Genomic DNA, 24,600 nt, shown 5'->3' with positions numbered 1-24,600 from the left:
GTGGCTACAGAACGTGCTACATGTCCCAGACCTGCTGTTTTTGGACTCTCTCTCTACCGTACCTGCTGTCTCTAACTCTGAATGATCGGCTATGAAAAGCCAACTGACATTTACTCCTGAGGTGCTGACCTGTTGCACCCTCTACAACCACTGTGATTATTATTATCTGACCCTGCTGGTCATCTATGAACATTTGAAGATCTTGGCCATGTTCTGTTATAATCTCCACCCGGCACAGCCAGAAGAGGACTGGCCACCTCTCAGAGCCTGGTTCCTCTCTAGGTTTCTTCCTAAGATCCGGCCTTTCTAGGGAGTTTTTCCTAGCCACTGTGCTTCTACATCTGCATAGCTTGCTGTTTGGGGTTTTAGTCTGGGTTTCTGTACAGCACTTTGTGACATCGACTGATGTAAAAAGGGCTTTATAAATAAATGTGATTGATTGATAATAACTTGCTCTGGTTTAGACTACATGTGGAATCATCTATGCTGGGATTTCTTCAATGGTAGTCACCACTTTGTGTGCATTTGCCTTTGGTGAACTAAATCAAATCAAATTGTATTGGTCATACATACACATATTTAGCAGATGTTTTTGCAGGTGTCGCTACCCCCGCATGTCAAATAGCAACCATGTTCATACACACGAGCATCACAAAAGAAAACATTCAATGGGTTAAGAATGGTAAGAATTCCTGCAACTTTATGGCCCACATCTCTCATGTTTCTGTGCAATCTCTCCACCTCATGCACTTTTCACCCATGACCGTGTCAACCAATGCCCAAGAACAGCTAGACGTGACACTTTTATGCATGTTTTTGGCGGCGAAAAACAATGTTCCAAACCACAAGCTTACCGGATGCTCTTTCTATTGAGACCGTTCCTGAGCACACCTTCATCTGCATGTTCAGATTCTTTTAACATCAAATGCTGTTTTTTTTTCCTATGTCACAACGCTGGAACCACACGTAATATAGGCTATGCGTGCAAACAAACAAAGCTGACAGTGTATTTAGTGAAATAAAGCTTTTATTATGCTTTTTTTTGTGTCAATACTTCGAAGTGCCTATGCATTCTCACTCTTTGTTTGTTCCCGTTATAGTGTGAAACTCACATCTCACCTGTAGGAGCAAGATACATCTGGACAGACTTCCACTTCAATAATGAAACTGAAATGTCACATTTGACTTCAAATGTTTATTTAAAAATGTACAGTAAAACTGTATAAATAATACTCATCGAGATGAAGTTTCAATAACAAGAACAAGCCTTTGCTTTTTACAAACTTTTAAAAAGGTCTGCAACAGGATGAAAAACACTAAACGTATATAAAAGGTTATATCTTCATGTTGCAAAACACAACACCAAAAACACGAACACTAAACATTTTAGTTTTCAAAATAAAATAAACTAAGAGCATGCTGTTGATCTATGTCTCATCTACTGTGAAATCACCTATGTTTCTAGAGACAAACACAATATATGTATAATATGTATTGCAGCGTATCACATTTTGCACAATTTCTTTAACAACTACTGTTTGTCCAAAGGAAAACACAATTTTTCCATTAATAGAAAATCTGTTTCTCACTTCTACATTAGCACCAGAGCAGTCAAGTTTCAAACTTTTTTCACATGGACACAAATAAATGCTGAATTTGGCAAACATTGACAATTGGGTAATTCCTACATCCGTATGTGGTGCATTTTCTGTCCCCAGGATTCAGTATATTACTTCTTATTCAGTGTAAAATGTGGATTCTAAAAGGCTTTAAATATAAAGTCAGGTGTCCTTTACCTTAAAAACACAAACATAAGGATATTGAAAGGGAATTCTATGCATTTTCAACACTTTTCTTCAGTAGATGTAGGTATTTTTTTGTCCCCAGTTGTTATTCATCAACTTCCGTGAGAAATATTAGCCATAAAATACACTATTTAAAAAATGTTTAAATTATTTTATTCCTGGTTAAATTCTCTCATAAAATAACGTTTTTTTCATTATTACTTTATTTATTATCATTTTATTTATTTCTGTGTGTCCCTGATATCACTTTCCATCCTGTTAGTTTGTCGTAATTCTCCACTTAAGAAAACAACCCCTCCCTACAATGACACCATATTTAGGAAGAGTCATCATTTCTTTGGTGGGAAAACAATGGTGCACGGCTAAATAAATATTCATAGTCTGCATGTCCCACTCATACATTTCCACCCGGTTAGGCTAAATTAGAGCAAATCAAAACATTTACAAATGTTAAAATATGTTTGATAAGAGAATTTAAAATCCTGTTCAATGGTTCACCATTATGCTAGCTCAATCTTGCTCACTCCCAGCGCTATGACTAATATAGGCTCCACATGTCCACCTTGTTATGTTCCACCCTGTTATGATTATGCACCTAAAAAAAATGTAAGTGCCTGAGCTTGACCAATATGTTTCCCTTTTTCTGATAGTACACTAAAAATAGAATACTAAAAATAGAATACAAAAGTTATGAGGTCCAGAAGGTACCGCATAGCAGGAATGACCCAATTTCTTCAACCGGAGACTAACAGCAAAAAATTAGGCAGAAATTAACTTAAAGCGGGGTTGAAGTCCTGCTTGACACATTTCAATCATATACATTCCAGTCAGTTTCTGGGATGGCTGGAATACATTGTCTCCCATTGCTCTTGCTATGTTTGGGGTTCCACCTGGCTCCTTGCTGAGTTTGTTTAATATTCCAGAGTACCTGCAAGTCAAAATCCCAGAGTTCCTTCAGCAGTCATATCTGCATTCCACTCTGGCTCACATATCAAACCCCTACCCTTCCTCTGTCATGCTTCGCCACATCCAGTATGGCGGCCGCCACTTCTGACGAGTTCTTGGAGTTGTGCATCTTGTGCTGGCTACTGTCGGTGGAACGCGGCTGCAGGGTGGCCCGCCCCCGGAGGTATTTCAGGCCGCGACGCAGCTCCTTGCGAATGTTGTCGCTGGAGAGCACGTAGAGGATGGGGTTGATGGCGCTGTTTAAGGTGGACAGCCCCAAAGAGAGAGTGTAAGGGGTGTAGATTCTTTCCTCGAAGTCGCATGTCTTCTGCAGCTTGGGGATGTGGAAGGTGACTGCGCGCAGCAGCAGGATGATGTGGTACGGCGCGAAGCACACCAGGAAGAGGATGACCACGGCAATCGCCAAGTAGCGCACCCGCTCCTTCTGGCACGGCTGCAGCCCCGTGCTGGCCTGCACGCTGGCCAGGATGGCACGGTTGGTGACCACCAGCACGACCAGCGGGGCCAAGAAGCCAATGATGAAGCGTGCGTAGTTGAAGCCCGTCACTGTGAGTGTGCTCTGGCCCGGCTCGAAGCATTTCTTCTCTACCACGTTGCCCTCCATCATGGTAAAAACTGGCACGTGGCCCATGAACACCACCAAGACGATTACCACGGTAACCGCAACTGCCAGCCTCTGCTGGCGAAGGCCGCGCGACTCCACGGCGTAGACCACGGCCACATATCGGTCGCTGGAGACACAGCACAGCAGGAAGATGCTGATGTACATGTTGTTGAAGAAGAAGTAGCCCGTCACCTTGCAAGCCATGGAGCTCCAGCGCCACTGGTGGCCCATGTTCACGTAGTCGGCCCACATGGGCAGGGTGCAGAGGTAGATGAGGTCGCACACGGACAGGCTCAACAGATAGATGCCCAGGACGTTTTTGCGGCGCACCTGGAGGAAGGTCAGGTAGACAGTAATGATATTGGCGGGCAGCCCGATAATCAGTACCACACTGTAAAGCACAACCAGGGGCACGCGGTCATCAAAGTAGGTCAGGTTGCAGTTGGTGGCCGCCACGCTGATCTGAGTCATGGTCGTCTCATGCATAGTATCTGGAGGGTAGAGAGAGAGAGGGAAAGAGAGAACAAGCGAGGTCACATTTCCTATTTTGTTGTGTGGTTGTGGTGATATATAAAACCTTTGAATGTATGCAAACACAACTGAAGAAATCACAAGATTAACTCTAAATGACTCTATTTGCAGAGCATTTGTCCACAGACATTTACATGTTTTTTTTACCTTAACTAGGCAAGTCAGTTAAGAACAAATTCTTATTTTCAATGACGGCCTAGAATGATAGAATGATAGAGGCAGAATGATAGATTTGTACCTTGTCAGCTCGGGGGTTTTAACTTGCAGCCTTCCGGTTACTAGTCCAACACTCTAACCACTAGGCTACCCTGCCTCCCCATGTCGCAAAAGGCGTTTTTCTGGCTTGTTTCACAGTTTTCTGTTTTACAAAATTCTAGACCTACAGTAGCCCCCTAATATGTAAGCCACATCCATTCCTTCTCGTGGTTTGTCTACTCTACAGCCACTGTAGTCTAATGTGATACTTTACCTTACTGACACACACATACAGAGACAGAAACAGAATTACATAATTCACAGAAAAACCCTTAGGGGCCACTAAAGGAAGAATGAGTGAGTGAGTTGCTGGAAGGACACAGATGCTGAGTTATGTGCATAGTGAGTCACACATACATGACTATGTGCGGCTATGTGCAGCTTTATGGAAATGTACATCTGATTTGTCAAGGCCCTTAGTGTCACGCCCTGACCTTAGCCCTGACCTTAGTTATCTATCTTTGTTTTCTTTATTATTTTGGTTTGGTCAGGGTGTGTCAAGGGGTGGTTTGTTGTGTTTTTGTCCTGTCTAGGGTTTTTGTATGTTTATGGGGTTGTTAACTAGTCTAGGTGTTTTGTATGTCTTTGGTTGCCTAGATTGGTTCTCAATTAGAGGCAGCTGTTTATCGGCGTCTCTAATTGGGAACCATATTTAGGCAGCCATATTCCTTGGGTAATTTGTGGTTGATTATCTATGTATTAGTTGCCTGTGTCTGCACTTATTCTATATAGCTTCACGGTCGTTTTTGTTGTTTCTTTATAGTTCGTTCAGTGTTCTTCCTTCATTAAAGAAGATGTATTCAGATCACGCTGCGCCTTGGTCTCATCCATACAACGAACGTGACACTGAGCATGTTCAGTCATTTACAGGTTAAAGTGCTTCTTTGCTGAGAATCAATTTGCAAGCAACCAAAAACCTCACGATAGACAAGTAATACCACAACTCCTAGTTGGTGCATCTCAACTGAAAACGACTCTCTGTTGACTAACCTTGACGACTCATCTAGTCATCAACCTTGGTCATTGTTAGACCCATTTTGGTACATAAAGAAAATGTACAGTATAAACTATATTTTGGTTGATTTGTTATTGAATATAGAATTGTATGACAACTGTTTATTGTATGTACAGAAACCCAACTTTATGACTATTGTGACACCTAATGGCCTGTTGGACAGCATAAAAGGATTATGGGTAAAGATGGCCTCAGTATAATTGGAAGAAGTGTAGGAGGCCTGTATGTAAGATGCCAAAGAGAAACCGCTTTCAACAGTGTAAACCAATTGAATTTATCTTGCATTATTTTCTGACATTCATGGGTTTACCTTTTTTTTGACATCATTACCATTTTGGAACCTGTTAGAACACCCGGACTATATTGTTTTGTTTTTCCATTTATCAGCCTGGAACTGTGACAACCCAGACAATTATTTGTGAGTAATGAATATAATGTACCTGCAACAACTCCGAAGTCTCTCAATGGGAAAACACATTGGAACCACCCTGTAAAGGCGTCTATAGATATTTGTGGCGGAGTTGAGAGATGTGGCTTTCCCTAGAACTTGTTTGTTTTAATATTGAGCTATCTGATATAAATGCTCTAAGACTTCTAGGTTGTATTGGTACGTTTTCATTGGTTGGCTTTAAACTAGGCTACACGTGCACGTGAGGTGGGTTACAGTATGCTATTTTGTGAACTATTCTGTGACCCATTTTAGATAAACTAAACTAAAAAGGGGTCCCAGTCTAAGATGGAGATGGATGTGTGGGGGTCATGAAATTTTGTCAGCCGGTGATTGTCAAGCAAATAACTGCTGGTCTCATGATAATTGACCGTTAATTAACATAAACACATTTAGCATCTCCTGGCTTCCACGCATCGCCTACAAGCCACTGATGTAGACCTTTCTAACATCTGCATTTAAAAATGATAATATATCACTGTAATATAGCCTACACCATCACAATGAATCCATTATTTATTTTAGACAGGTCTAAAGAAACATGATATGAAGAAAATGTAGTCTATTTCAGAACAGAATAGCATACTGAGTTGTCCTTATGTTAGGCCCTGTTATGGCTATGCCATATGGCTGTGGGCTATGCTAATTAATTTAGCAGACAACATTTTCGGAGAATTCCATGGCATTATTATTATTATTATGATCATGATGATGCCCCCAGGTGGTGCAGTGGTCTAAGGCATTGCATCTCAGTGCAAGAGGCATTACTGCTGTCCCTGGTTCGAATCCAGGCTGCATCACATCTGGCCGTGATTGGGAGTCCCATAGGGCGGTGTACAATGGGCCAGGGTAGGCCGTCATTGTAAATAAGAATGTGTTCTTAACTGACTTGCCTAGTTAAATAAAGGTAAGATATTAAATTATTTTATATTATTAAAAATACAATTGAACATAGCTGAATAAAATAGAAAGGATATTTTCTCTAAACGATTTCCGACGGATTGAGCACGTGTTTCTATTCTGTGTTGAGGGGTTCACAAAGAAACAGGTCCTCCTAAATGCATCATTTAGACTTATTTATGTAACTTTAGTTGTGATACAAATGTTTGGCCATATGTTTTGATTTTTAATTCATTCTCATGCTGCATGATGTGACTAATGATGATTTGAAAAAAAAACCAGAACTCAACACTAAATTAGATGCCATTAATTATCAGCTCAGTGCGATAGGGGGCAAGGTGACAATCCTGGAAAACGCTTTGCCTGACATCAACAACAAGATAACAATAAACGCGGGGCGCCTGGACGAGGCAGAGGGGCGAATCCTATCCATGGAAAACTTATTGACAGATGCCATGGAAACAATAGCATATGCTAAAAAGAAAATAGATCATCTGGAAGAGAAAACAGAGGACCTGGAAAACAGGGGGCGAAGGAATAATTGTGTTCTATTAAATCTGGGCGAAAAAGAAGAGGGAAACATGCCACTGATCCGCAAGACAAACCTGCAAGACAAACTTCCCGAGTGGCTCCACCTGTCCACCGACAGGCCCATAGAAATCGAGAGAGCTCACCGAGCACTGAGGCCCCCACCAGCAGCCAGACAACCACCACGCCCAGTCACCATACGTTTCCTGAGATTCACTGATAAGGAACGAGTCCTACAGGCGGCGAAAAACAACACCATCACAGTGGGAAACACCAAACTCACTTTACACCAGGACCTGTCAGCTGGAATACGCCGAAAGTGCAGAGAGTTTGACGAAGTGAAGAAATACTCCATTGACCGAGGCATCTTCAGGGGATTCAAATACCCAAACGAGCTCAGGATTCTTCACCAAGGAGCCTTGCGACACTTCAAAACTACCAAAGAGGCAAAATGTTTTTTGAAAGACAATCCTGGTCAATGAGAAAGGGACCAATGACTAAATGCTATTACTAAAGGAGATAAGACAACATATGGCCGATATCCAAAGACCCACCCGCCCTGCTGGGGGGGGGGGTAATAGATCCAACGGGATGTGTCGAGTTGTTTGGAAACTCGGCTGGGGTGTTCAGAGATGATTATTTTATGTACACCATTTATTTTCCTTTTATGTGAACACAGCTGTAATTACTATCCACTTTTACCCAGCGATGACTTGCACTAAAGTTCGATTACTGTTCGAATTAAGGCTGACTAGTACCTTAAATCTATTGACATGGAACTGCCATGGTCTAGGCCATGCAATAAAACGGAAAAAGATACTATGTGCTCTAAAAAAGGAAAAAGCAGACATTGCGCTATTACAAGAGACACACCTCTGTGATGCTGAACATGCCAAACTCCGCAGAGCTTGGGTGGGACAGGTGTATTTCTCATCTTTCAAATCAAACAGTAGAGGTGCAGCCATACTTATCCATAAGAATGTTCCATAATTGACAAAAAAAATCCATTTAACTTTTCATGATTTTTACTGCAAACTATATACCTGAGAGAAAACACACGGAGGCAGAACTCCACTCTTTCCTAGAGGGAATCTCGCTACCTAAACTATCAGAGACCGACCAAGAAGATCTCAACTCCCCCTTCACTCCTGAGGAGATACTGGAGGCAATTACCTCCATGCCACCTAATAAGTCCTCAGGCCCAGATGGATTCCCCAGAGAGTTCTACAAAGCTCAGCCCTATCTTCATGCCAATGCTGGAGGATTTTTGCAAAAACTGAGTTCTCCCAGACTCAATGCACACAGCTCGCATTACAGTGTTGCTCAAAAAGGACAAGGACCCCCTATCCTGCTCGTCCTTCCGGCCCATAAGCTTGTTGGATTTCGACTACGAAATAATTCCCAAATTGCTCGCCAAAAGACTAAACACTCTTCTTCCCAAAATAATAAGAGGACCAAACTGGATTTATTAGAGACAGATACTCTTCTGATAACATTCGCCATCTTTTTGATATTATTGATCAAGTAAACACACAGAAGACCCCTGTCCTGCTGGTTTCAATGGGTGCTGAGAAGGGGTTTGACAGGATGGAGTGGAGCTTTCTGTTTTCAGTCTTAGAAAAGTTCAATATGGGCCCAAATTTTATTAAATGGATCAAATTACTATACTCTCACCCAAATGCCTTGGTGACTACTAACGGACTGAACTCTGACAGATTCCCTCTGGAACGGGGCACAAGATAAGGGCGCTCGCTGTCCCCCCTGCTCTACTTGTTGGGGGCGGAGCCTCTGGCAGAGCTGATAACGAGCAATCCAAGTATTATGGATGTTTCTGCAGGCGGCCTGCAGCACAAGATTTCGCTTTACGCGGATGATGTCTTGCTTTACATATCCAACCCTGAGAAATCCCTCCCTCTCATTTTAGACACATTTGCTCAGTATGGCAAGTTTTCAGGTTATAAGATCAATTTTAACAAATCCACTGTCTGCCCTCTCAATATTACACTCACCAGCTCTATGAAGACACTTTGTCCTTTCCAATGGAAAACACAGGGGTTTCAATACCTCGGGATCTTCATAACACGAGATCTGAAAATGATCTTCCACTCCTGGATCGAATCAAGAACGATCTCCAAACCTGGATCTCCCTCCCAATTAGCTTAGTAGGAAGAATTAATGTCATCCGTATGAACGTCCTCCCTAGACTGAACTATTTATTTCAGATGCTCCCATGCTATCTCCCAGTTTCCCTTTTCAAAACAACTAACCAAAGCATCACCAAATGTATATGGAGCAATAAAAAACCTAGGATCAAGTTTTCCACTCTATCGAAACCTGAATCTAAGGGTGGTCTTGCCCTTCCCTCCCTTCAATTGTACTACTGGTCTGCCCAAATCCGCAACATGCTAACATGGATCACAAACAGACAAGAGTCAACGTGGATTCAGATAGGAGACAATGAACCACAGGATTGGGTTTCTAACTGTAAAAGATGTACCTCTGAAAGTGGAACCTACAGTGGGGCAAAAAAGTATTTTGTCAGCCACCAATTGTTTAAGTTCTCCCACTTAAAAAGATGAAAGAGGCCTGTAATTTTCATCATAGGTACACTTCAACTATGACAGACAAAATGAGAAAAAAAATCCAGAAAATCACATTGTTGCATTTTTAATGAATTTATTTGCAAATTATGGTGGAAAATAAGTATTTGGTCACCTACAAACAAGCAAGATTTCTGGCTCTCACAGACCTGTAACTTCTTCTTTAAGAGGCTCCTCTGTCCTCCACTCGTTACCTGTATTAATGGCACATGTTTGAACTTGTTATCAGTATAAAAGACACCTGTCCACAACCTCAAACAGTCACACTCCAAACTCCACTATGGCCAAGACCAAAGAGCTGTCAAAGGACACCAGAAACAAAATTGTAGACCTGCACCAGGCTGGGAAGACTGAATCTGCAATAGGTAAGCAGCTTGGTTTGAAGAAATCAACTGTGGGAGCAATTATTAGGAAATGGAAGACATACAAGACCACTGATAATCTCCCTCGATCTGGGGTTCCACGCAAGATCTCACCACACGGGGGGACCTAGAGAATGACCTGCAGAGAGCTGGGACCAAAGTAACAAAGCCTACCATCAGTAACACACTACGCCGCCAGGGACTCAAATCCTGCAGTGCCAGACGTGACCCCCTGCTTAAGCCAGTACATGTCCAGGCCCGTCTGAAGTTTTCTAGAGAGCATTTGGATGATCCAGAAGAAGATTGGGAGAATGTCATATGGTCAGATGAAACCAAAATATATCTTTTTTGGTAAAAACACAACTCGTCGTGTTTGGAGGACAAAGAATGCTGAGTTGCATCCAAAGAACACCATACCTACTGTGAAGCATGGGGGTGGAAACATCATGCTTTGGGGCTGTTTTTATGCAAAGGGACCAGGATGACTGATCCGTGTAAAGGAAAGAGTGAATGGGGCCATGTATTGTGAGATTTTGAGTGAGAACCTCCTTCCATCAGCAAGGGCATTGAAGATGAAACGTGGCTGGGTCTTTCAGCATGACAATGATCCCAAACACACCGCCCGGGCAACGAAGGAGTGGCTTCGTAAGAAGCATTTCAAGGTCCTGGAGTGGCCTAGCCAGTCTCCAGATCTCAACCCCATAGAAGCCCCAAAACATCACTGCTCTAGAGGAGATCTGCATGGAGGAATGGGCCAAAATACCAGCAACAGTGTGTGAAAACCTTGTGAAGACCTACAGAAAACGTTTGGACCTCTGTCATTGCCAACAAAGGGTATATAACAAAGTATTGAGAAACTTTTGTTATTGACCAAACACTTATTTTCCACCATAATTTGCAAATAAATTCATTATAAATCCTACAATGTGATTTTCTGGATTTTTTTTCTCATTTTGTCTGTCATAGTTGAAGTGTACCTATGATGACAATTACAGGCCTCTCATCTTTTTAAGTGGGAGAACTTGCACAATTGGTGCCTGACTAAATACCTTTTTGCTCCACTGTATGTATGTATGTATGTATGTATGTATGTATGTATGTATGTATGTATGTATTTATGTATGTATGTATACACACACATACATACATATACACACACACATATCCTACATACCTACCTACACGTACTCAAAGAATAAAATACATTTTAAAAATGTAAAAACATAAAACTTGCAGCAACACTATCAAGGTTCTTATTAGCTATTTATTTTATTTTATTTTTAATTTGACCCCTTTTTCTCTTTTTTTTAAGCCTGTCACATCTGTGAATGTGGAATGTGTTTTGTTGGTTGATTGAAAAACAAGAAAACTTAATAAAACTTTAAATTGAAAAAAAAAAGCACTTTGGAGTTGATCTAGCTATCTGGTGATCTAGAACTGTCATGTACAAGGTGGGTGCGTTTCACAGCCACCAAAGGGCTGGATATTCCTGTTTTTGTCTGTCTGGAGACAGACATTAAGTGCATGGGTAGAAAACTACATGGGAAATGTGTCTTCGTCTTGAAGCATCCTCCATCAGAGAGTAGGGAAACATAACAATTGCCCGTCATTGTGGGAATGAATGTCATGTAGGACCTTCAAGGACTACTCTTCACCAACCAGGAAGTTGTGACAAAGTGGGACCGCCACCGACACTGGAGAGGAAGCCCCGCTGAAGCGTGTCAGGGCGAACATTGGGAGGCAGACCAGTTATGTGGGTCCAACAAAGGTTGTGGGAAGAAGGAAGGTCACCGTCCCTCTGTGGAATGAGAAGACTGTACACAAAAAAATATGATTCCATGTGGGTCTTGCAGTCGGACAGTCAACAGGATGGCCCAGCAAGAGTGCTGCAAGCTGCAGTAGACAAATCTGTTGAGGTCGGGGGGGGAAAAGGCAACTAGCCCAGAGGGGAAAGGCCGCAGGCATAAAGAGACTGCATTGGGAGGGTCCCTGGCGATCTCAGAGGAGCTCTAGGGGTACATTGCCTAGGTACTCAGACTTGGCAGGGTTTTGCAGAGGGTAATGTGGTGGAGTTGAGAGATGTGACTCACTTACTCTATTAGCAGTGACGCCACGGCTCTGGTGCGAGGACCAAAGAGAGAGGGCTCGAGTGAGTGCGCAGGTGTGTGTGAATGCAACAGGAGGAAAAAGTGAGAGAGCGGCAAAGACTGGAGAGGAGCCAAATTCAGTAGTATCGTTGGAGAAAGAGGACGTGCTTGTTCTGGAAGAGGATTGTTTCATACCTCATTGTAAAGAATTCCGTTGGACGTTAGGATAAATTACTACTATTTTTTTTTTACCTCACTTGGCTGGTGCCGAGTTGTCTAGATCTCACCCATCCTTTGGGATTGTGATTGCACAGCCAGCCCAGCCCATGCTCTCACAAGGGTATAAGTAAATCCCTTTTTCCTTCCAAGTGTAAATTCCTTGAGAGAGAGCTTGGTTGGATTGATGGCTTTGGGGTGTGTGAAAGAATGTACGTTTGTTATTTGTTCTTTATTGTGGTTACTGTTGCATTGTGTGCTAGTACAGTTGGTGTTGCTTCGTTTCTCCATCTTATTACTATTGTGTTATTACTTATATTATTGTCAGTAGCAATTAGCCAGTATTTCCTATTATCTATTTGTTATTCATTTCATACTGTCCTTTGTTATTGCCTGTTACTATGTAATAGCCTGCCATTCACTGTTGCAGTGTATTTATTCAGTCCCTTTGCTCTCCTCTTTATTGTTACTGCCTACTGCTATTGTCTTCTTACATTATACTGTACTTATTGTATTCTCATACCTTCATTCCGTTTTAGACCATTCCCATCTATAATATGGCAATAAAGTCCTGTTTGGAATACTCTGGAGGTTGCCTTGTCTTTCTAATGGGAGATAGGCGTCAGTAAAACCACAGGCTTTCTTATTCTGGAGGTTCTACCTCACACACATACTGACTGTCATTTCGCCATTTGGATTGCTGTGAAGTTCAATCGAACAAGCTGGCTACCAGCCAGAGTGATGCTAGCTAGCTACACGCTGGAGTGATCAAACAGTTGTTGCCAACATCAAAAGAGAGCTGTGAGTTGAAGTGACGTACAAAAGTTTCCTGTGGAAGTAATTGGACTTTCTGTTAATGTCCTGAAAGAAGAGGACATCTAAAGTCGTGGACTAGTTAGTTGATTGACAATACATATGGCAAGGATAAGAAATGACACTGTTAATGAACATTTAATTAGCCATAATTAGGAGAAGATTCCTGTGACGACGTCGCAAACTACTTTAATAATTTTCTGCCAGGCCTCGTACGGACTCCCTCCATGAACACAGGGTGTCAGATAAATGCTGTAAGACTGCTAGGTTGTATTCCTATGTCTTCATTGGTTGTATTTAAACTAGGCTACACATGCATGTGAGGTAGGTTAAAGTAGGATATTCTGTGAACTGTAAGATTGTGCCTGTTGTGTTGTTGCCTAAAATCTCATCAAATATATTGGATTAGATCAGGGGTTAAAACCAGTACAGGGAACAGAACCGAAAACCTGTAGTCCACAATCAGCTCCTTTGTCTTGCTGAATTTGAGGGAGAGGTTGTTGTCCTGGCACCACACTGCCAGGTCTCTGACCTCCTCCCTATAGGCTGTCTCATCGTTGTTGGTGATCAGGCCTACCACTGTTTTGTCGTCTGCAAACTTAATGTGTTGGAGTCATGCGCAGCCATTCAGACGTGGGTGAACAGGGAGTACAGGAGGGGACAAAGCATGCACCCCTGAGGGGCCTCCGTGTTGAGGGTCAGCGTGGCGGATGTGTGGATGCCTACCTTCACCACCCGGTGTCGGCCCTTCAGGAAGTCCAAGATGCAAATGTAGAGGGAGGTGTTTAATCCCAGGGTCCTTAGCTCAATGATGAGCTTGTGGCGCACAATGGTGTTGAACGCTGAGCTGTAGTCAATTAACAGCACTCTCACATAGGTGATCCTATTGTCCAGGTGGGAAAGGGCAGTGTGGAGTGCAATATAGATTGCGTTATCTGTGGATCTGTTGGGGTGATATGCGAGTTGGAGTGGGTCCAGGGTGTCTTGGATGATGGTGTTGATGTGAGCCATGACCAGACTTTCAAACATTTCATGGCTATTATTGCTAGTCATTTAGATAAGTTACCTTGGCTTTCTTGGGCACAGGGACTATGGTGGTCTGCTTAAAACATATAGGTATTACAGACTGGGTCAGGGAGAGGTTGAAAATGTCAGTGAAGACACTTGCCAACTGGTCAGCGTATGCTCTGAGTATGTGTCCTGGTAATCCGTCTGGCCCTGCTGCCTTGTGAATGTTAACCTGTTTAAAGGTCTTATTTACACTGGCTACGGAGAGCGTGATCACACAGTCTTCCGGAACAGTTGGTGCTCTCATGCATAGTTCAGTGTTGCTAGCCTTTGAAGCCTGCTTAGAAGGTACACATATTTTGCTTGTCTGGTAGGCTCGTGCCATTGGATAGCTTGCGGCTGGTTTTCCTTTTGTAATCTGTGATAGTTTGCAAACCCTGCCACATCCGACGAGCATCAGTGTAGTAGGATTCGATCTTGGTCCTGTATTGACGGTTCGTTGGAGGGTGTAGAAGGATTTCTTATAATGGTCTAGATTAGTGTCCCACTCATTGAAAGCGGCAGCGTTAGCTTAGCTCAGTGCGGATGTTGCCTGTAATCCATGGCTTCTGGTTGGGATATGTATATTTGGTCAATGTGGGGACAACGTCGTTGATGCACTTATTAATGAAACCAGTGACTGATGTGCTAAACTCTTCAATGCCATCGGATGAATCTCAGAACATTTTCCTGTCTGGTCTAGTGAAACAGGCGTGTAGTTTAGCATCCGCTTCATCAGACCACATAAAGACACCGGCCACTAGGAGCGTTGCCTCTTGGTGAGCATTTATTTATTTTTTGCTTATGGCCCTATAAAGCCTGTTGAGTGCGGTCTTAGTGCCAGCATCAGTTTGTGGTGGTAAATAGTACAAAAATATACATAAAAATGATCTTGGTAAATAGTGTGGTCTACAGCTTATCATGAGGTATTCTAACTCAGGTGAGCAGAACCCGAGACTTCCTTAATATTAGAGAGTGACTTGTGTTATTCTATACAGTGGAATTGTTGAGTGATTGTGTCAAAGCAGTTATATAATTAAACTGCACTCTAAGCAGTTAAACTGCACTTTTAAGGCAAAGACGCAGCCAAAGAGTGTGTTACATCTTGCTTTTGTCTTTTTAACTGAAAAAGATTTAACCCTGCAGCTACAGAGTTGACTCAGTCCCTGTGATGTGCAGAGGAGAAATTAACAAATTGGACCAGCTCAGTCTTTACTTGATCAAAAAATACTTCTGAAATGAGTGTGGGTCAAGAAGCCTTGTTAAACCAATTACATTTTTACAAGAGCAACACTAAAGCAACACTCTCCTGTGTGGCAGAGCAGAATTTTTACCCTATGGCTGTTCAAGATGGATGCTTAAATAATAAAATTGTTAATTTCCCAGTTACATTTGTGACTCGTTTCAGGAAATTAGGTGTATGTTGCACGTCACTACTTCACAGGACAGGCATTTCACTTTAACATAAATTTATTTTTATTAAAATGTGTTTTTTGGCAGAAATGCCTTCTGGAACATGTGAACTTTCATTGCCATCTGTAAATACGAATAAAATTGTTCAATTATGAGCCTTGTTGGTTTGACCACAGAAAAAGACAAGAACCTTCCTGCTAGCTCTGCCCAGTGGAAGCAGAGCATGACAGCTAAAGAGATGGAGAAAATTCTGCCGTTTGATTGCAAATATGCGGAAGGAGTTGAAAATAGAACACACAGAAGGCTGTTGTAATCCGGAGACAGGTGTTTTATACATCTTCAAACGAAGGGCAACCATGGCATCCGTGAAAGAGAGGGAGAAGCGGTCATCCATGTACAGTGGGTATAGAAAGTCACCACCCCCTTTCAAAATGTTTTGTTGCCTTAGAGCCTGAAATGAAAACACAACATTTGACATTTCAGGCTTTATTTACACACAGTAACCCACAATATCCAAGCGGAGAAAAATAAATATTTAAATGTATTAAAAGTAAAACAGTAAAATACCCTACTTGAATAAGAATTAGAATTGCAATTTCACATTTTCTGAGGTATAACCAAAAACCTTCCAGATAACAAATCAAGCTAATTTACTTCCATCTGTGATCAATTGTAGTGACTTTGATTAGTTCAGAATAAAAGCAGTTGTTCATACAGGACTCCACTGCTTAGTAGTGCAATTCAAAGAAAAGAATCCACTACGGGCGGAAAGGTACTTTCAAAAGATCTACGAGATAAAGTTGTGGAAAGGCACAAGTCAGGGGATGGAAATAAAACGATTTAAAAGGCGTTGTCTATCCCTCGGAGCACAGTTAAGACCATTATTAAGAAATGGAAGGCATATGGCGACGCCCAGACCCTGGATAGTTCAGGCCGTCCCTCCAAACTGGATGACCGGCAAGGAGGAGACTGATCACAGAGGCTACCAAAAAGCCAATAGAGACTTTGAAGGAGCTTCAGGCCTTTATGGCAAAGACTGGTCAATGTGTGTATGTGACCACAATATCACAAGCGCTCCATTAATCTGGCCTCCATGGGAGGGTGACAAGAAAAAAAAAACAGTCCTCAAAAAAAGCCACGAAGTCTGGTTTGAGCTTTGCCAAAATGCACATTGTAGATTCCGAGGCTAAGTGGCAAAAGGTGCTGTGGTCAGAAAGCAAAATGATATGTCTGGCAAAAACCCAATAAATATTCCCACTCAAAGAACACCATGCCAACAGTACAGCACGGTGGTGGCAGCATCCTGTTGTGGGGGTGGTTCTCTTCAGCAGGGACTGGACCACTTGTCAGGATAGAAAGGAAAATGGACAGTGCAAAATACCGACAGATTCTTGAGGAGAACCTGCAGCCCTCTGCCAGGAAGTTACAAATGGGAAGATGGTTCACGTTTCAACATGACAATGAAACAAAGCACACTGCCAAAGCAATTGTACAGTGGCTGAAGGAAAATAAGGTGAAAGTCCTTGAGTGACCTAGTCAGAGCCCCGACCTAAATCCTATTGAGAATCTGTGGAAGGACTTGAAGGGTGCAGTCATGAGCGGTCACCATGCAATTTGACTGAGCTTAAACAATTCTGCAAAGAAGAATGGGCAAATATTGCACAGTCTACGTCTGCAAAGTTAGTAGAGACGTATTCAAAGAGACTCGTGGCTATAATTCAAGCAAAGGGTGGTTCCACCAAGTATTAACTCTGGGGGGTGTTCACCTATCCAAATAGGCTATTTTACTGTTTATTAGAGAGATTTTTTGAAGAAAAAAATTTCACTTGGACATTGTAGGTTATCCGTGTGTAAATAGTCTGATTTTATGTGTTTCCATTTCAGGTTGTAAGGCAACAAAACATTTTTAAAAGGAGGTGTTCACTGTCTATACACACAGGTAAGAGAGTCTAGCTACATACATTTTCAGATATTATACATTTCTAATTTTCTCAGAAAGATGTTTACATTGCAAGTTAAAGAATACTGTTAGCTAACTAGCTAATGTTAGTAATATTATTTGTATCTCAGAAAGCCATTTGCATTACTAGTTTATAGCCCAATGTTAGCCAGCTAGCTAACATTGAACATAGTTGGTTAGCTTTAGCTACCTGCAGATTCATCCATGGAAGTAACGTTATGAGTTGGGATAGCTAGCTAGCTACCTACCTACATGTCTAAACAAAAGGCTCCACTATGCAAGTAACCATTTCACTGTAGCGTTTACACCTTCTGTATCCTGTGCATGTGACAAATAAGCATGTATTTTATTTGATATAGTATGTGCTTACCAGAGACAGTAATGTGAAGAAAATCATGATCTGTACCAAAGTCAAATTGGGATATAATGTTAGGACAACTAGACAGTGTCCAAGTTCTAAAATGCTCCAGTAAAATGACCTGCTTTTATTTCGTCACACTCACAGCCGTAAGTTATTTTCTATAATTAGCTCGCCATTAACTTATTGTGAGTTTATTTTACTGTAATAATTAATAAAAATATGTTATAGTTAAGACGTTGTCAGATATGATATGGTCATTATTTGAACTGGCTAACAAACTAGAAACTAACCAAAACCTTGTTTAGAAAGTTTATTTTAGTTGCCTGGTTTGCTAGATTGACATATACTAAACTCAATTTTAAACGATAGGTTTATTGGTGTTAAAATACACCAATTATGCTGTTTTGAACCAACAGACTGCCTGTCATTTTGTGTTAATACTTTTTCATAACAACAAGTTTGATGTCAGATGACAATAGAATGTTCATGATGTCACTGCGACAACCCTCTACAGACATGTCGATAGGTAGTATAAACCAGCCTTTAGTCTTGACATCGTTGGTTGTTTAGTACAGTACCATATTCACTCTGTTTAGCACATGGCCTCACATGTGAATCCTTAAAGAGATGGCTGGGGCTAAGGTGTAAGAGGGTGTGAACAATGCTGAATGACCATATCATAGCTACCTTCACTAAAATGGCACCAGAAAAGAAGGCAGACGTTTCACATGCTCCCAACTGATTGGTTTTTTGTTTGTAACTTATTTTTTAACTTATTTTGTACATAATGTTGCCGCTACCGTCTCCAATGACCGAAAATAACTTCTGGATATCTGGACCGCGATTACTCACCACTGACTGTCAGAATCCTTTTTTTCCTTTGACGAGCCCGACGCACGCAAACAATATGCTGATTTCTTAGGAAAAGGCCCAGATCCCCGTGATTTGAGTGAAGAGGAGGTGGAGAAAAAAGGGGCCAAAGGGTGGGCTGCCTTCGGAGAATTCGTAGGCGATCAAATAAACCCCCACTTCCTTCCATTCTGCTAGCAAACGTGCAATCTTTGGACAATAAAATAGACGATCTACGCGGAAGATTAAACTAACAACGGGACATTCAAAACTGTAATATTTTATGCTTCACAGAGCCGTGGCTGAACGACGACACTATCAACATACTGGTTATACGCTGCACCGGCAGGATAGAACAGCGGTGTCTGGTAAGACAAGGAGTAGCAGACTATGTCTTTTTGTAAATAACAGCTAGTGCACAATATCTAAGGAAGTCTTGAGGGTTTGCTCGCCTGAGGTAGAGTATCTCATGATAAGCTGTAGACCACACTATCTACCTAGAGAGTTTTCATCTGTATTTTTTTGTAGCTGTTTAAATACCACCACAGTCAGAGGCTGGCACTAAGACAGCATTGAATGAACTGTATTCCACCATAAGCAAACAAGAAAACACTCACCCAGAGGCGGCACCGGGGACTTTAATGCAGGGAAAGATAAATCTGTTCCACCAAATTTCTATCAGCATGTTACATGTGCAACCAGAGGGGAAAAAAACCTCTGGACCACCTTTACTCCACACACAAAGACACACACACAAAGCTCTCCCTCGCCCTCCATTTGGCAAATCTGATCATAATTCTATTCTCCTGATTCCTGCTTACAAGCCAAAATTAAAGCAGGAAGCACCAGTTACTAGATCAATAAAAAAGTGGTCAGATGAAAGAGATACTAAGCTACAGAACTGTTTTGCTAGCACAGACTGGGATATGTTCCGGGATTCCTCCGATGGCATTGAGGAGTACACCACGTCAGTCATTGGCTTCATCAATAAGTGCATCGATGACGTCGTCCCCACAGTGACCATACGCACATACCCCAACCAGAGGCCATGTGTCACGACTTCCGCCGAAGTTGGCTCCCCTGCCTGTTCGGGTGGTGCTCGGTGGTCGTCGTCACCGTCCTACTAGCCACTACCGATCCCTTTTTCGTTTGTCTGTTGGTTTTGTCTTATTAGTTTCACCTGTGTGTATTTTAGTTTAATTAGTGTCCTTATATATAGTAGGTTGTCCCGCCCTTGTTTTGTGCAGGATTGTTTTTGTTACTCTGTTGTATGGTGTTTTTTTCGTGTGGTTATTCTCCGGACTATTTTGGTCCTGTGCTTGGGCTGGTCTATTGTATGCGCCCTGTGTGTTGGCGTGACCGTTCTTGTGCGCCGGAGAATAAATTGACAATCTACTGAACCCTGCTCTCTGCGCCTGATTCCACCCACCACTCCTTGTAAATCGTGACAGAATCCCGCACCTGAACAATGGAATCAGCAGGAGCAGTCGCGTCTCCTCTCCCATCGATGGAGGAGAGGGTCCTCCATCACACCAGCGTGCTTCACAGGATTGGTTCGGCCATGGACCAAATGATGGAGAGGATGGATCGATGGGAGAGGAGTGGCCTTCCCACCTCATCTCCAGCACCCCCCTTCAGCACCTCCTGTTCCTGCAACTACATCTGGCTCCGGGGCTCTTCTGCTGACGCTCCCATGGGAGTATGACGGAACGGCGGCTGGGTGCCAGGGTTTCCTTCTCCAACTGGAACTATACCTGGCTACCGTGCGTCCTGCTCCCTCCGGAGAGGAGAGCGTGAGCGCCCTCGTCTCCTGCTTGACTGGGCGAGCCCTCGAGTGGGCCAACGCAATGTGGAATGGTCCAGACTCGGCGAGGGATAATTACCCAGAGTTCCCCCGCCGATTCTGAGCTGTGTTTGACCATCCACCAGAGGGTCGGGCGGCGGGTGAACGGCTGTTCCACCTGCGTCAGGAGACGAGGAGCGTACAGGACTTTGCTCTGGAGTTCAGGACCTTGGCCGCAGGAGCAGGGTGGAACGACAGGGCCTTGATAGATCATTTCCGATGCAGTCTCAGGGAGGACGTCTGCAGGGAGCTGGCATGTCGGGACACCACCTTCACCCTGGATGAACTCATTGACTTGGCTATCCGTCTCGACAACCTGCTGGCTGCCCGCGTGCGTTCGGATCAGGTCCTGTCGTTTCCACTTCCCAGCCCTCCTGCCCCTATCCCTATGGAATTAGGAGGGGCGGCTTCGAGGGGGACCAGAGGAGGAGTGTCCTCCTGCACCAGTTGTGGTCGCCGAGGGCACACGGCCGACCGGTGCTGGAGAAACTCGTCTGGGAGTCGGGAGGGCAGGCGGAGCACTACTCGATCACCCCAGGTGAGTAAGCACCAGACTCACCCAGAGCTTCCTGTCGGTCATATGTATGTGTTGACTTCTTTCCCTGTTTTTTTCCTCCTCTCTACAGCATAAGGCGCTAGTCGATTCAGGCGCAGCTGGGAATTTCATGGATCGTGGGCTCGCGTTAAGACTAGGGATTCCCCTGGTGTCGTTAGACCTACCTTTCCCCGTGCACTCCTTAGATAGCCGACCATTAGGGTCAGGAGTAGTTAGGGAGGCTACGGTGCCGCTGGACATGGTAACGCAGGGGGATCATATGGAGCAGATTAGTCTGTTCCTTATAGATTCACCTGCGTTTCCAGTGGTCTTGGGAATTCCCTGGCTAGCTCAACCCAACCCAGTGATTTCCTGGCGACAGGGGGCTCTTAAGGGGTGGTCAAAGGAGTGTTCAGGTAGGTGTATAGGAGTTGCCGTTGGTGCGACTACGGCGGAGAGTCCAGACCAGGTTTCCACCGTGCGCATTCCCTCTGAATATGCCGATTTGGCTATCGCTTTCAGTAAAAAGAGGGCGACCCAATTACCACCCCATCGTCAAGAGGACTGCGCGATAAACCTTCTGGAGAACGCTGCACTTCCTAGGAGTCACGTGTATCCATTGTCCCAGGAGGAGACGGTAGCGATGGAAACATATGTTGCTGAATCGCTGGGACAGGGCTACATTCGGCCCTCCGCATCACCCGTCTCCTCAAGCTTCTTTTTTGTGAAGAAGGAGGATGGAGGTCTGCATCCGTGCATTGATTATAGAGGTCTAAATTCCATCACAGTGGGGTTTAGTTACCCACTACCTCTCATCGCTACGGCGGTGGAATCATTTCACGGGGCGCGCTTCTTCACAAAACTGCACCTGAGGAGCGCGTATAATCTGGTGCGTATCCGGGAAGGAGATGAGTGGAAAACCGCATTTAGTACTACATCTGGTCATTATGAGTACCGCGTCATGCCATATGGGTTGAAGAATGTTCCAGCCGTCTTCCAATACTTCGTAGATGAGATTCTCCGAGACCTGCTCGGGCAGGGAGTGGTAGTGTACATCGATGACATCTTGATCTATTCTGCCACCCGTGCGGCGCATGTGTCTCTGGTGCGTAAGGTACTTGGGCGACTGCTGGAGCATGACCTGTATTGCAAGGCGGAGAAATGTGAGTTTTTCAAACAGTCCGTTTCCTTCCTGGGGTATCGTATTTCCACCTCCGGGGTGGTGATGGAGGATGACCGCGTTACAGCCGTGCGTAATTGGCCGACTCCGACCACGGTGAAAGAAGTGCAGCGGTTTTTAGGGTTTGCCAATTACTACCGGAGGTTTATCCAGGGTTTTGGTCAGGTGGCTGCTCCCATCACCTCACTGCTGAAGGGAGGACCGGTGCGCTTGCGTTGGTCAGCAGAGGCGGGCAGAGCTTTCAGTCATTTGAAAGAGCTGTTCACCAATGCGCCCGTGTTGGCGCATCCGGACCCCTCTTTAGCGTTCATAGTGGAGGTGGATACGTCCGAGGCAGGGGTCGGGGCCGTGCTGTCCCAGCGCTCGGGCGTGCCACCCAAGCTCCGCCCGTGTGCTTTCTTTTCGAGCAAGCTCAGTCCAGTGGAGCGAAACTATGACGTGGGGGACCGGGAGTTGTTAGCTGTAGTCAAGGCTCTGAAGGTGTGGAGACATTGGCTTGAGGGGGCTAAGCACCCTTTTCTCATCTGGACTGACCATCGTAATCTCGAGTATATCCGGGCAGCGAGGAGACTAAATCCACGTCAGGCTAGATGGGCCATGTTTTTTACCAGGTTTCGGGTATCAGGTTTTACCATCTCATACCGGCCAGGCTCCCAAAACACCAAAGCCGACGCGCTGTCCCGCCTCTATGATACCGAGACGCGGTCCGTTGAGCCAACTCCCATCATTCCACCGTCATGTCTCGTGGCACCGGTGGTATGGGAGGTGGACGCTGAGATAGAGGAGGCCTCACGGTTAGAGCCGGCCCCCCCTAAGTGTCCAGTGGGGACTCAGTACGTGCCGAGGGGGTCCGGGATAAGCTGATCCGGTGGGCTCATACTCTCCCCTCCTCGGGTCATCCTGGCATCGAGAGGACAGTGCGGAGTCTTAGAAGGAGATAATGGTGGCCCACGCTGGCTAAAGACGTGAGATTTTATGTCTCCTCCTGCTCAGTGTGTGCTCAGAGCAAGGCTCCTCGGCACCTGCCTAGAGGGAAATTACAACCCCTCCCCGTTCCACAACGGCCATGGACACACTTATCGGTGGACTTTCTTACCGACCTTCCCCCGTCCCAGGGAAGTACTACGATCCTGGTCGTTGTGGATCGGTTTTCTAAGTCCTGTCGTCTCATCCCGTTGCCCGGTCTCCCTACGGCCCTGCAGACTGCGGAGGCCTTGTTTACCCATGTCTTCCGGCACTATGGGGTGCCTGAGGACATAGTTTCTGATCGGGGTCCCCAATTCACGTCCAGAGTGTGGAGGGCGTTTATGGAGAGACTGGGAGTCTCTGTCAGTTTAACCTCAGGTTTTCACCCCGAGAGTAATGGGCAGGTGGAGCGCGTAAACCAGGATGTGGGCAGGTTTCTGCGGTCCTATTGCCGGGACCGGCCTGGTGAGTGGGCAAGGTATGTTCCTTGGGCTGAACTCGCTCAGAACTCCCTACGCCACTCCTCAACTAACTTGTCCCCTTTTGAGTGTGTGTTAGGTTACCAGCCGGTCCTGGCCCCATGGCATCAGAGCCAGACCGAGGCTCCTGTGGTGGAGGAATGGGTACAGCGCTCCAAGGAAACCTGGAAAGCCGTTCAGGATTCACTAAGGTTAGCGGGAGAACGGCAGAAGAGGAGCGCTGACCAGCACCGCAGTGAGGCCCCCGTGTTTGCACCGGGGGACAGGGTCTGGCTCTCGACCCGAAACCTGCACCTCCGCCTGCCCTGTCGGAAGCTGGGGCCGCAGTGTGTGGGGCCGTTCAAAGTCCTGAGGAGAATAAACGAGGTGTGTTACAGGTTACAACTTCCTAGGTATTACCGTATTAACCCCTTGTTTCATGTGTCTCTCCTCAGGCCGGTGGTGGCTGGTCCCCTGCAAGAAGGTGAGGTGCCTGAGGTCCCTCCGCCCCCTCTGGACATCGAGGGGTCCCCGGCGTACACGGTTCGGGGCATTCTGGATTCGAGACGCCGGGTGGGGGGCCTACAGTACCTCGTGGACTGGGAGGGGTACGGTCCGGAGGAGAGATGCTGGGTTCCGGTGGGGGACATTTTGGACCCTTCTCTACTGAGAGATTTCCACCGCCTCCACCCGGATTGCCCGGCACCTCGTCCTCCGGGTCGTCCTCGAGGCCGGTGGCAGCGCACTGCGGTGGCCGTGTGTCAGGGGGGGGGGTACTGTCACGACTTCCGCCGAAGTTGGCTCCCCTGCCTGTTCGGGTGGTGCTCGGCGGTCGTCGTCACCGTCCTACTAGCCACT

At 44.8% G+C, this 24,600-nt stretch overlaps 1 protein-coding gene across 1 annotated transcript in view; it reads right to left on the bottom strand.

The window, feature by feature from the left end:
- Nucleotides 1–1,052: 1,052 nt before the first annotated feature.
- gpr132b (G protein-coupled receptor 132b) overlaps nucleotides 1,053–24,600 on the bottom strand; it is a 30,762-nt gene continuing 7,214 nt past the window's right edge. Inside the window, exon 2 of the mRNA XM_024420610.2 lies at nucleotides 1,053–3,866. Coding sequence (XP_024276378.1) covers nucleotides 2,797–3,866 — 1,070 coding nt within the window. The 3' untranslated portion in view covers nucleotides 1,053–2,796. The remainder of the gene's footprint in view (nucleotides 3,867–24,600) is intronic.

This window comes from Oncorhynchus tshawytscha, linkage group LG05, assembly GCF_018296145.1.
Source record: "Oncorhynchus tshawytscha isolate Ot180627B linkage group LG05, Otsh_v2.0, whole genome shotgun sequence".
In the NCBI taxonomy this organism is placed as follows: Eukaryota; Metazoa; Chordata; class Actinopteri; order Salmoniformes; family Salmonidae; genus Oncorhynchus; species Oncorhynchus tshawytscha.
The sequence above is the reverse complement of the archived record's forward strand: the minus strand, read 5'-3'. Positions and strand labels throughout refer to the sequence as shown.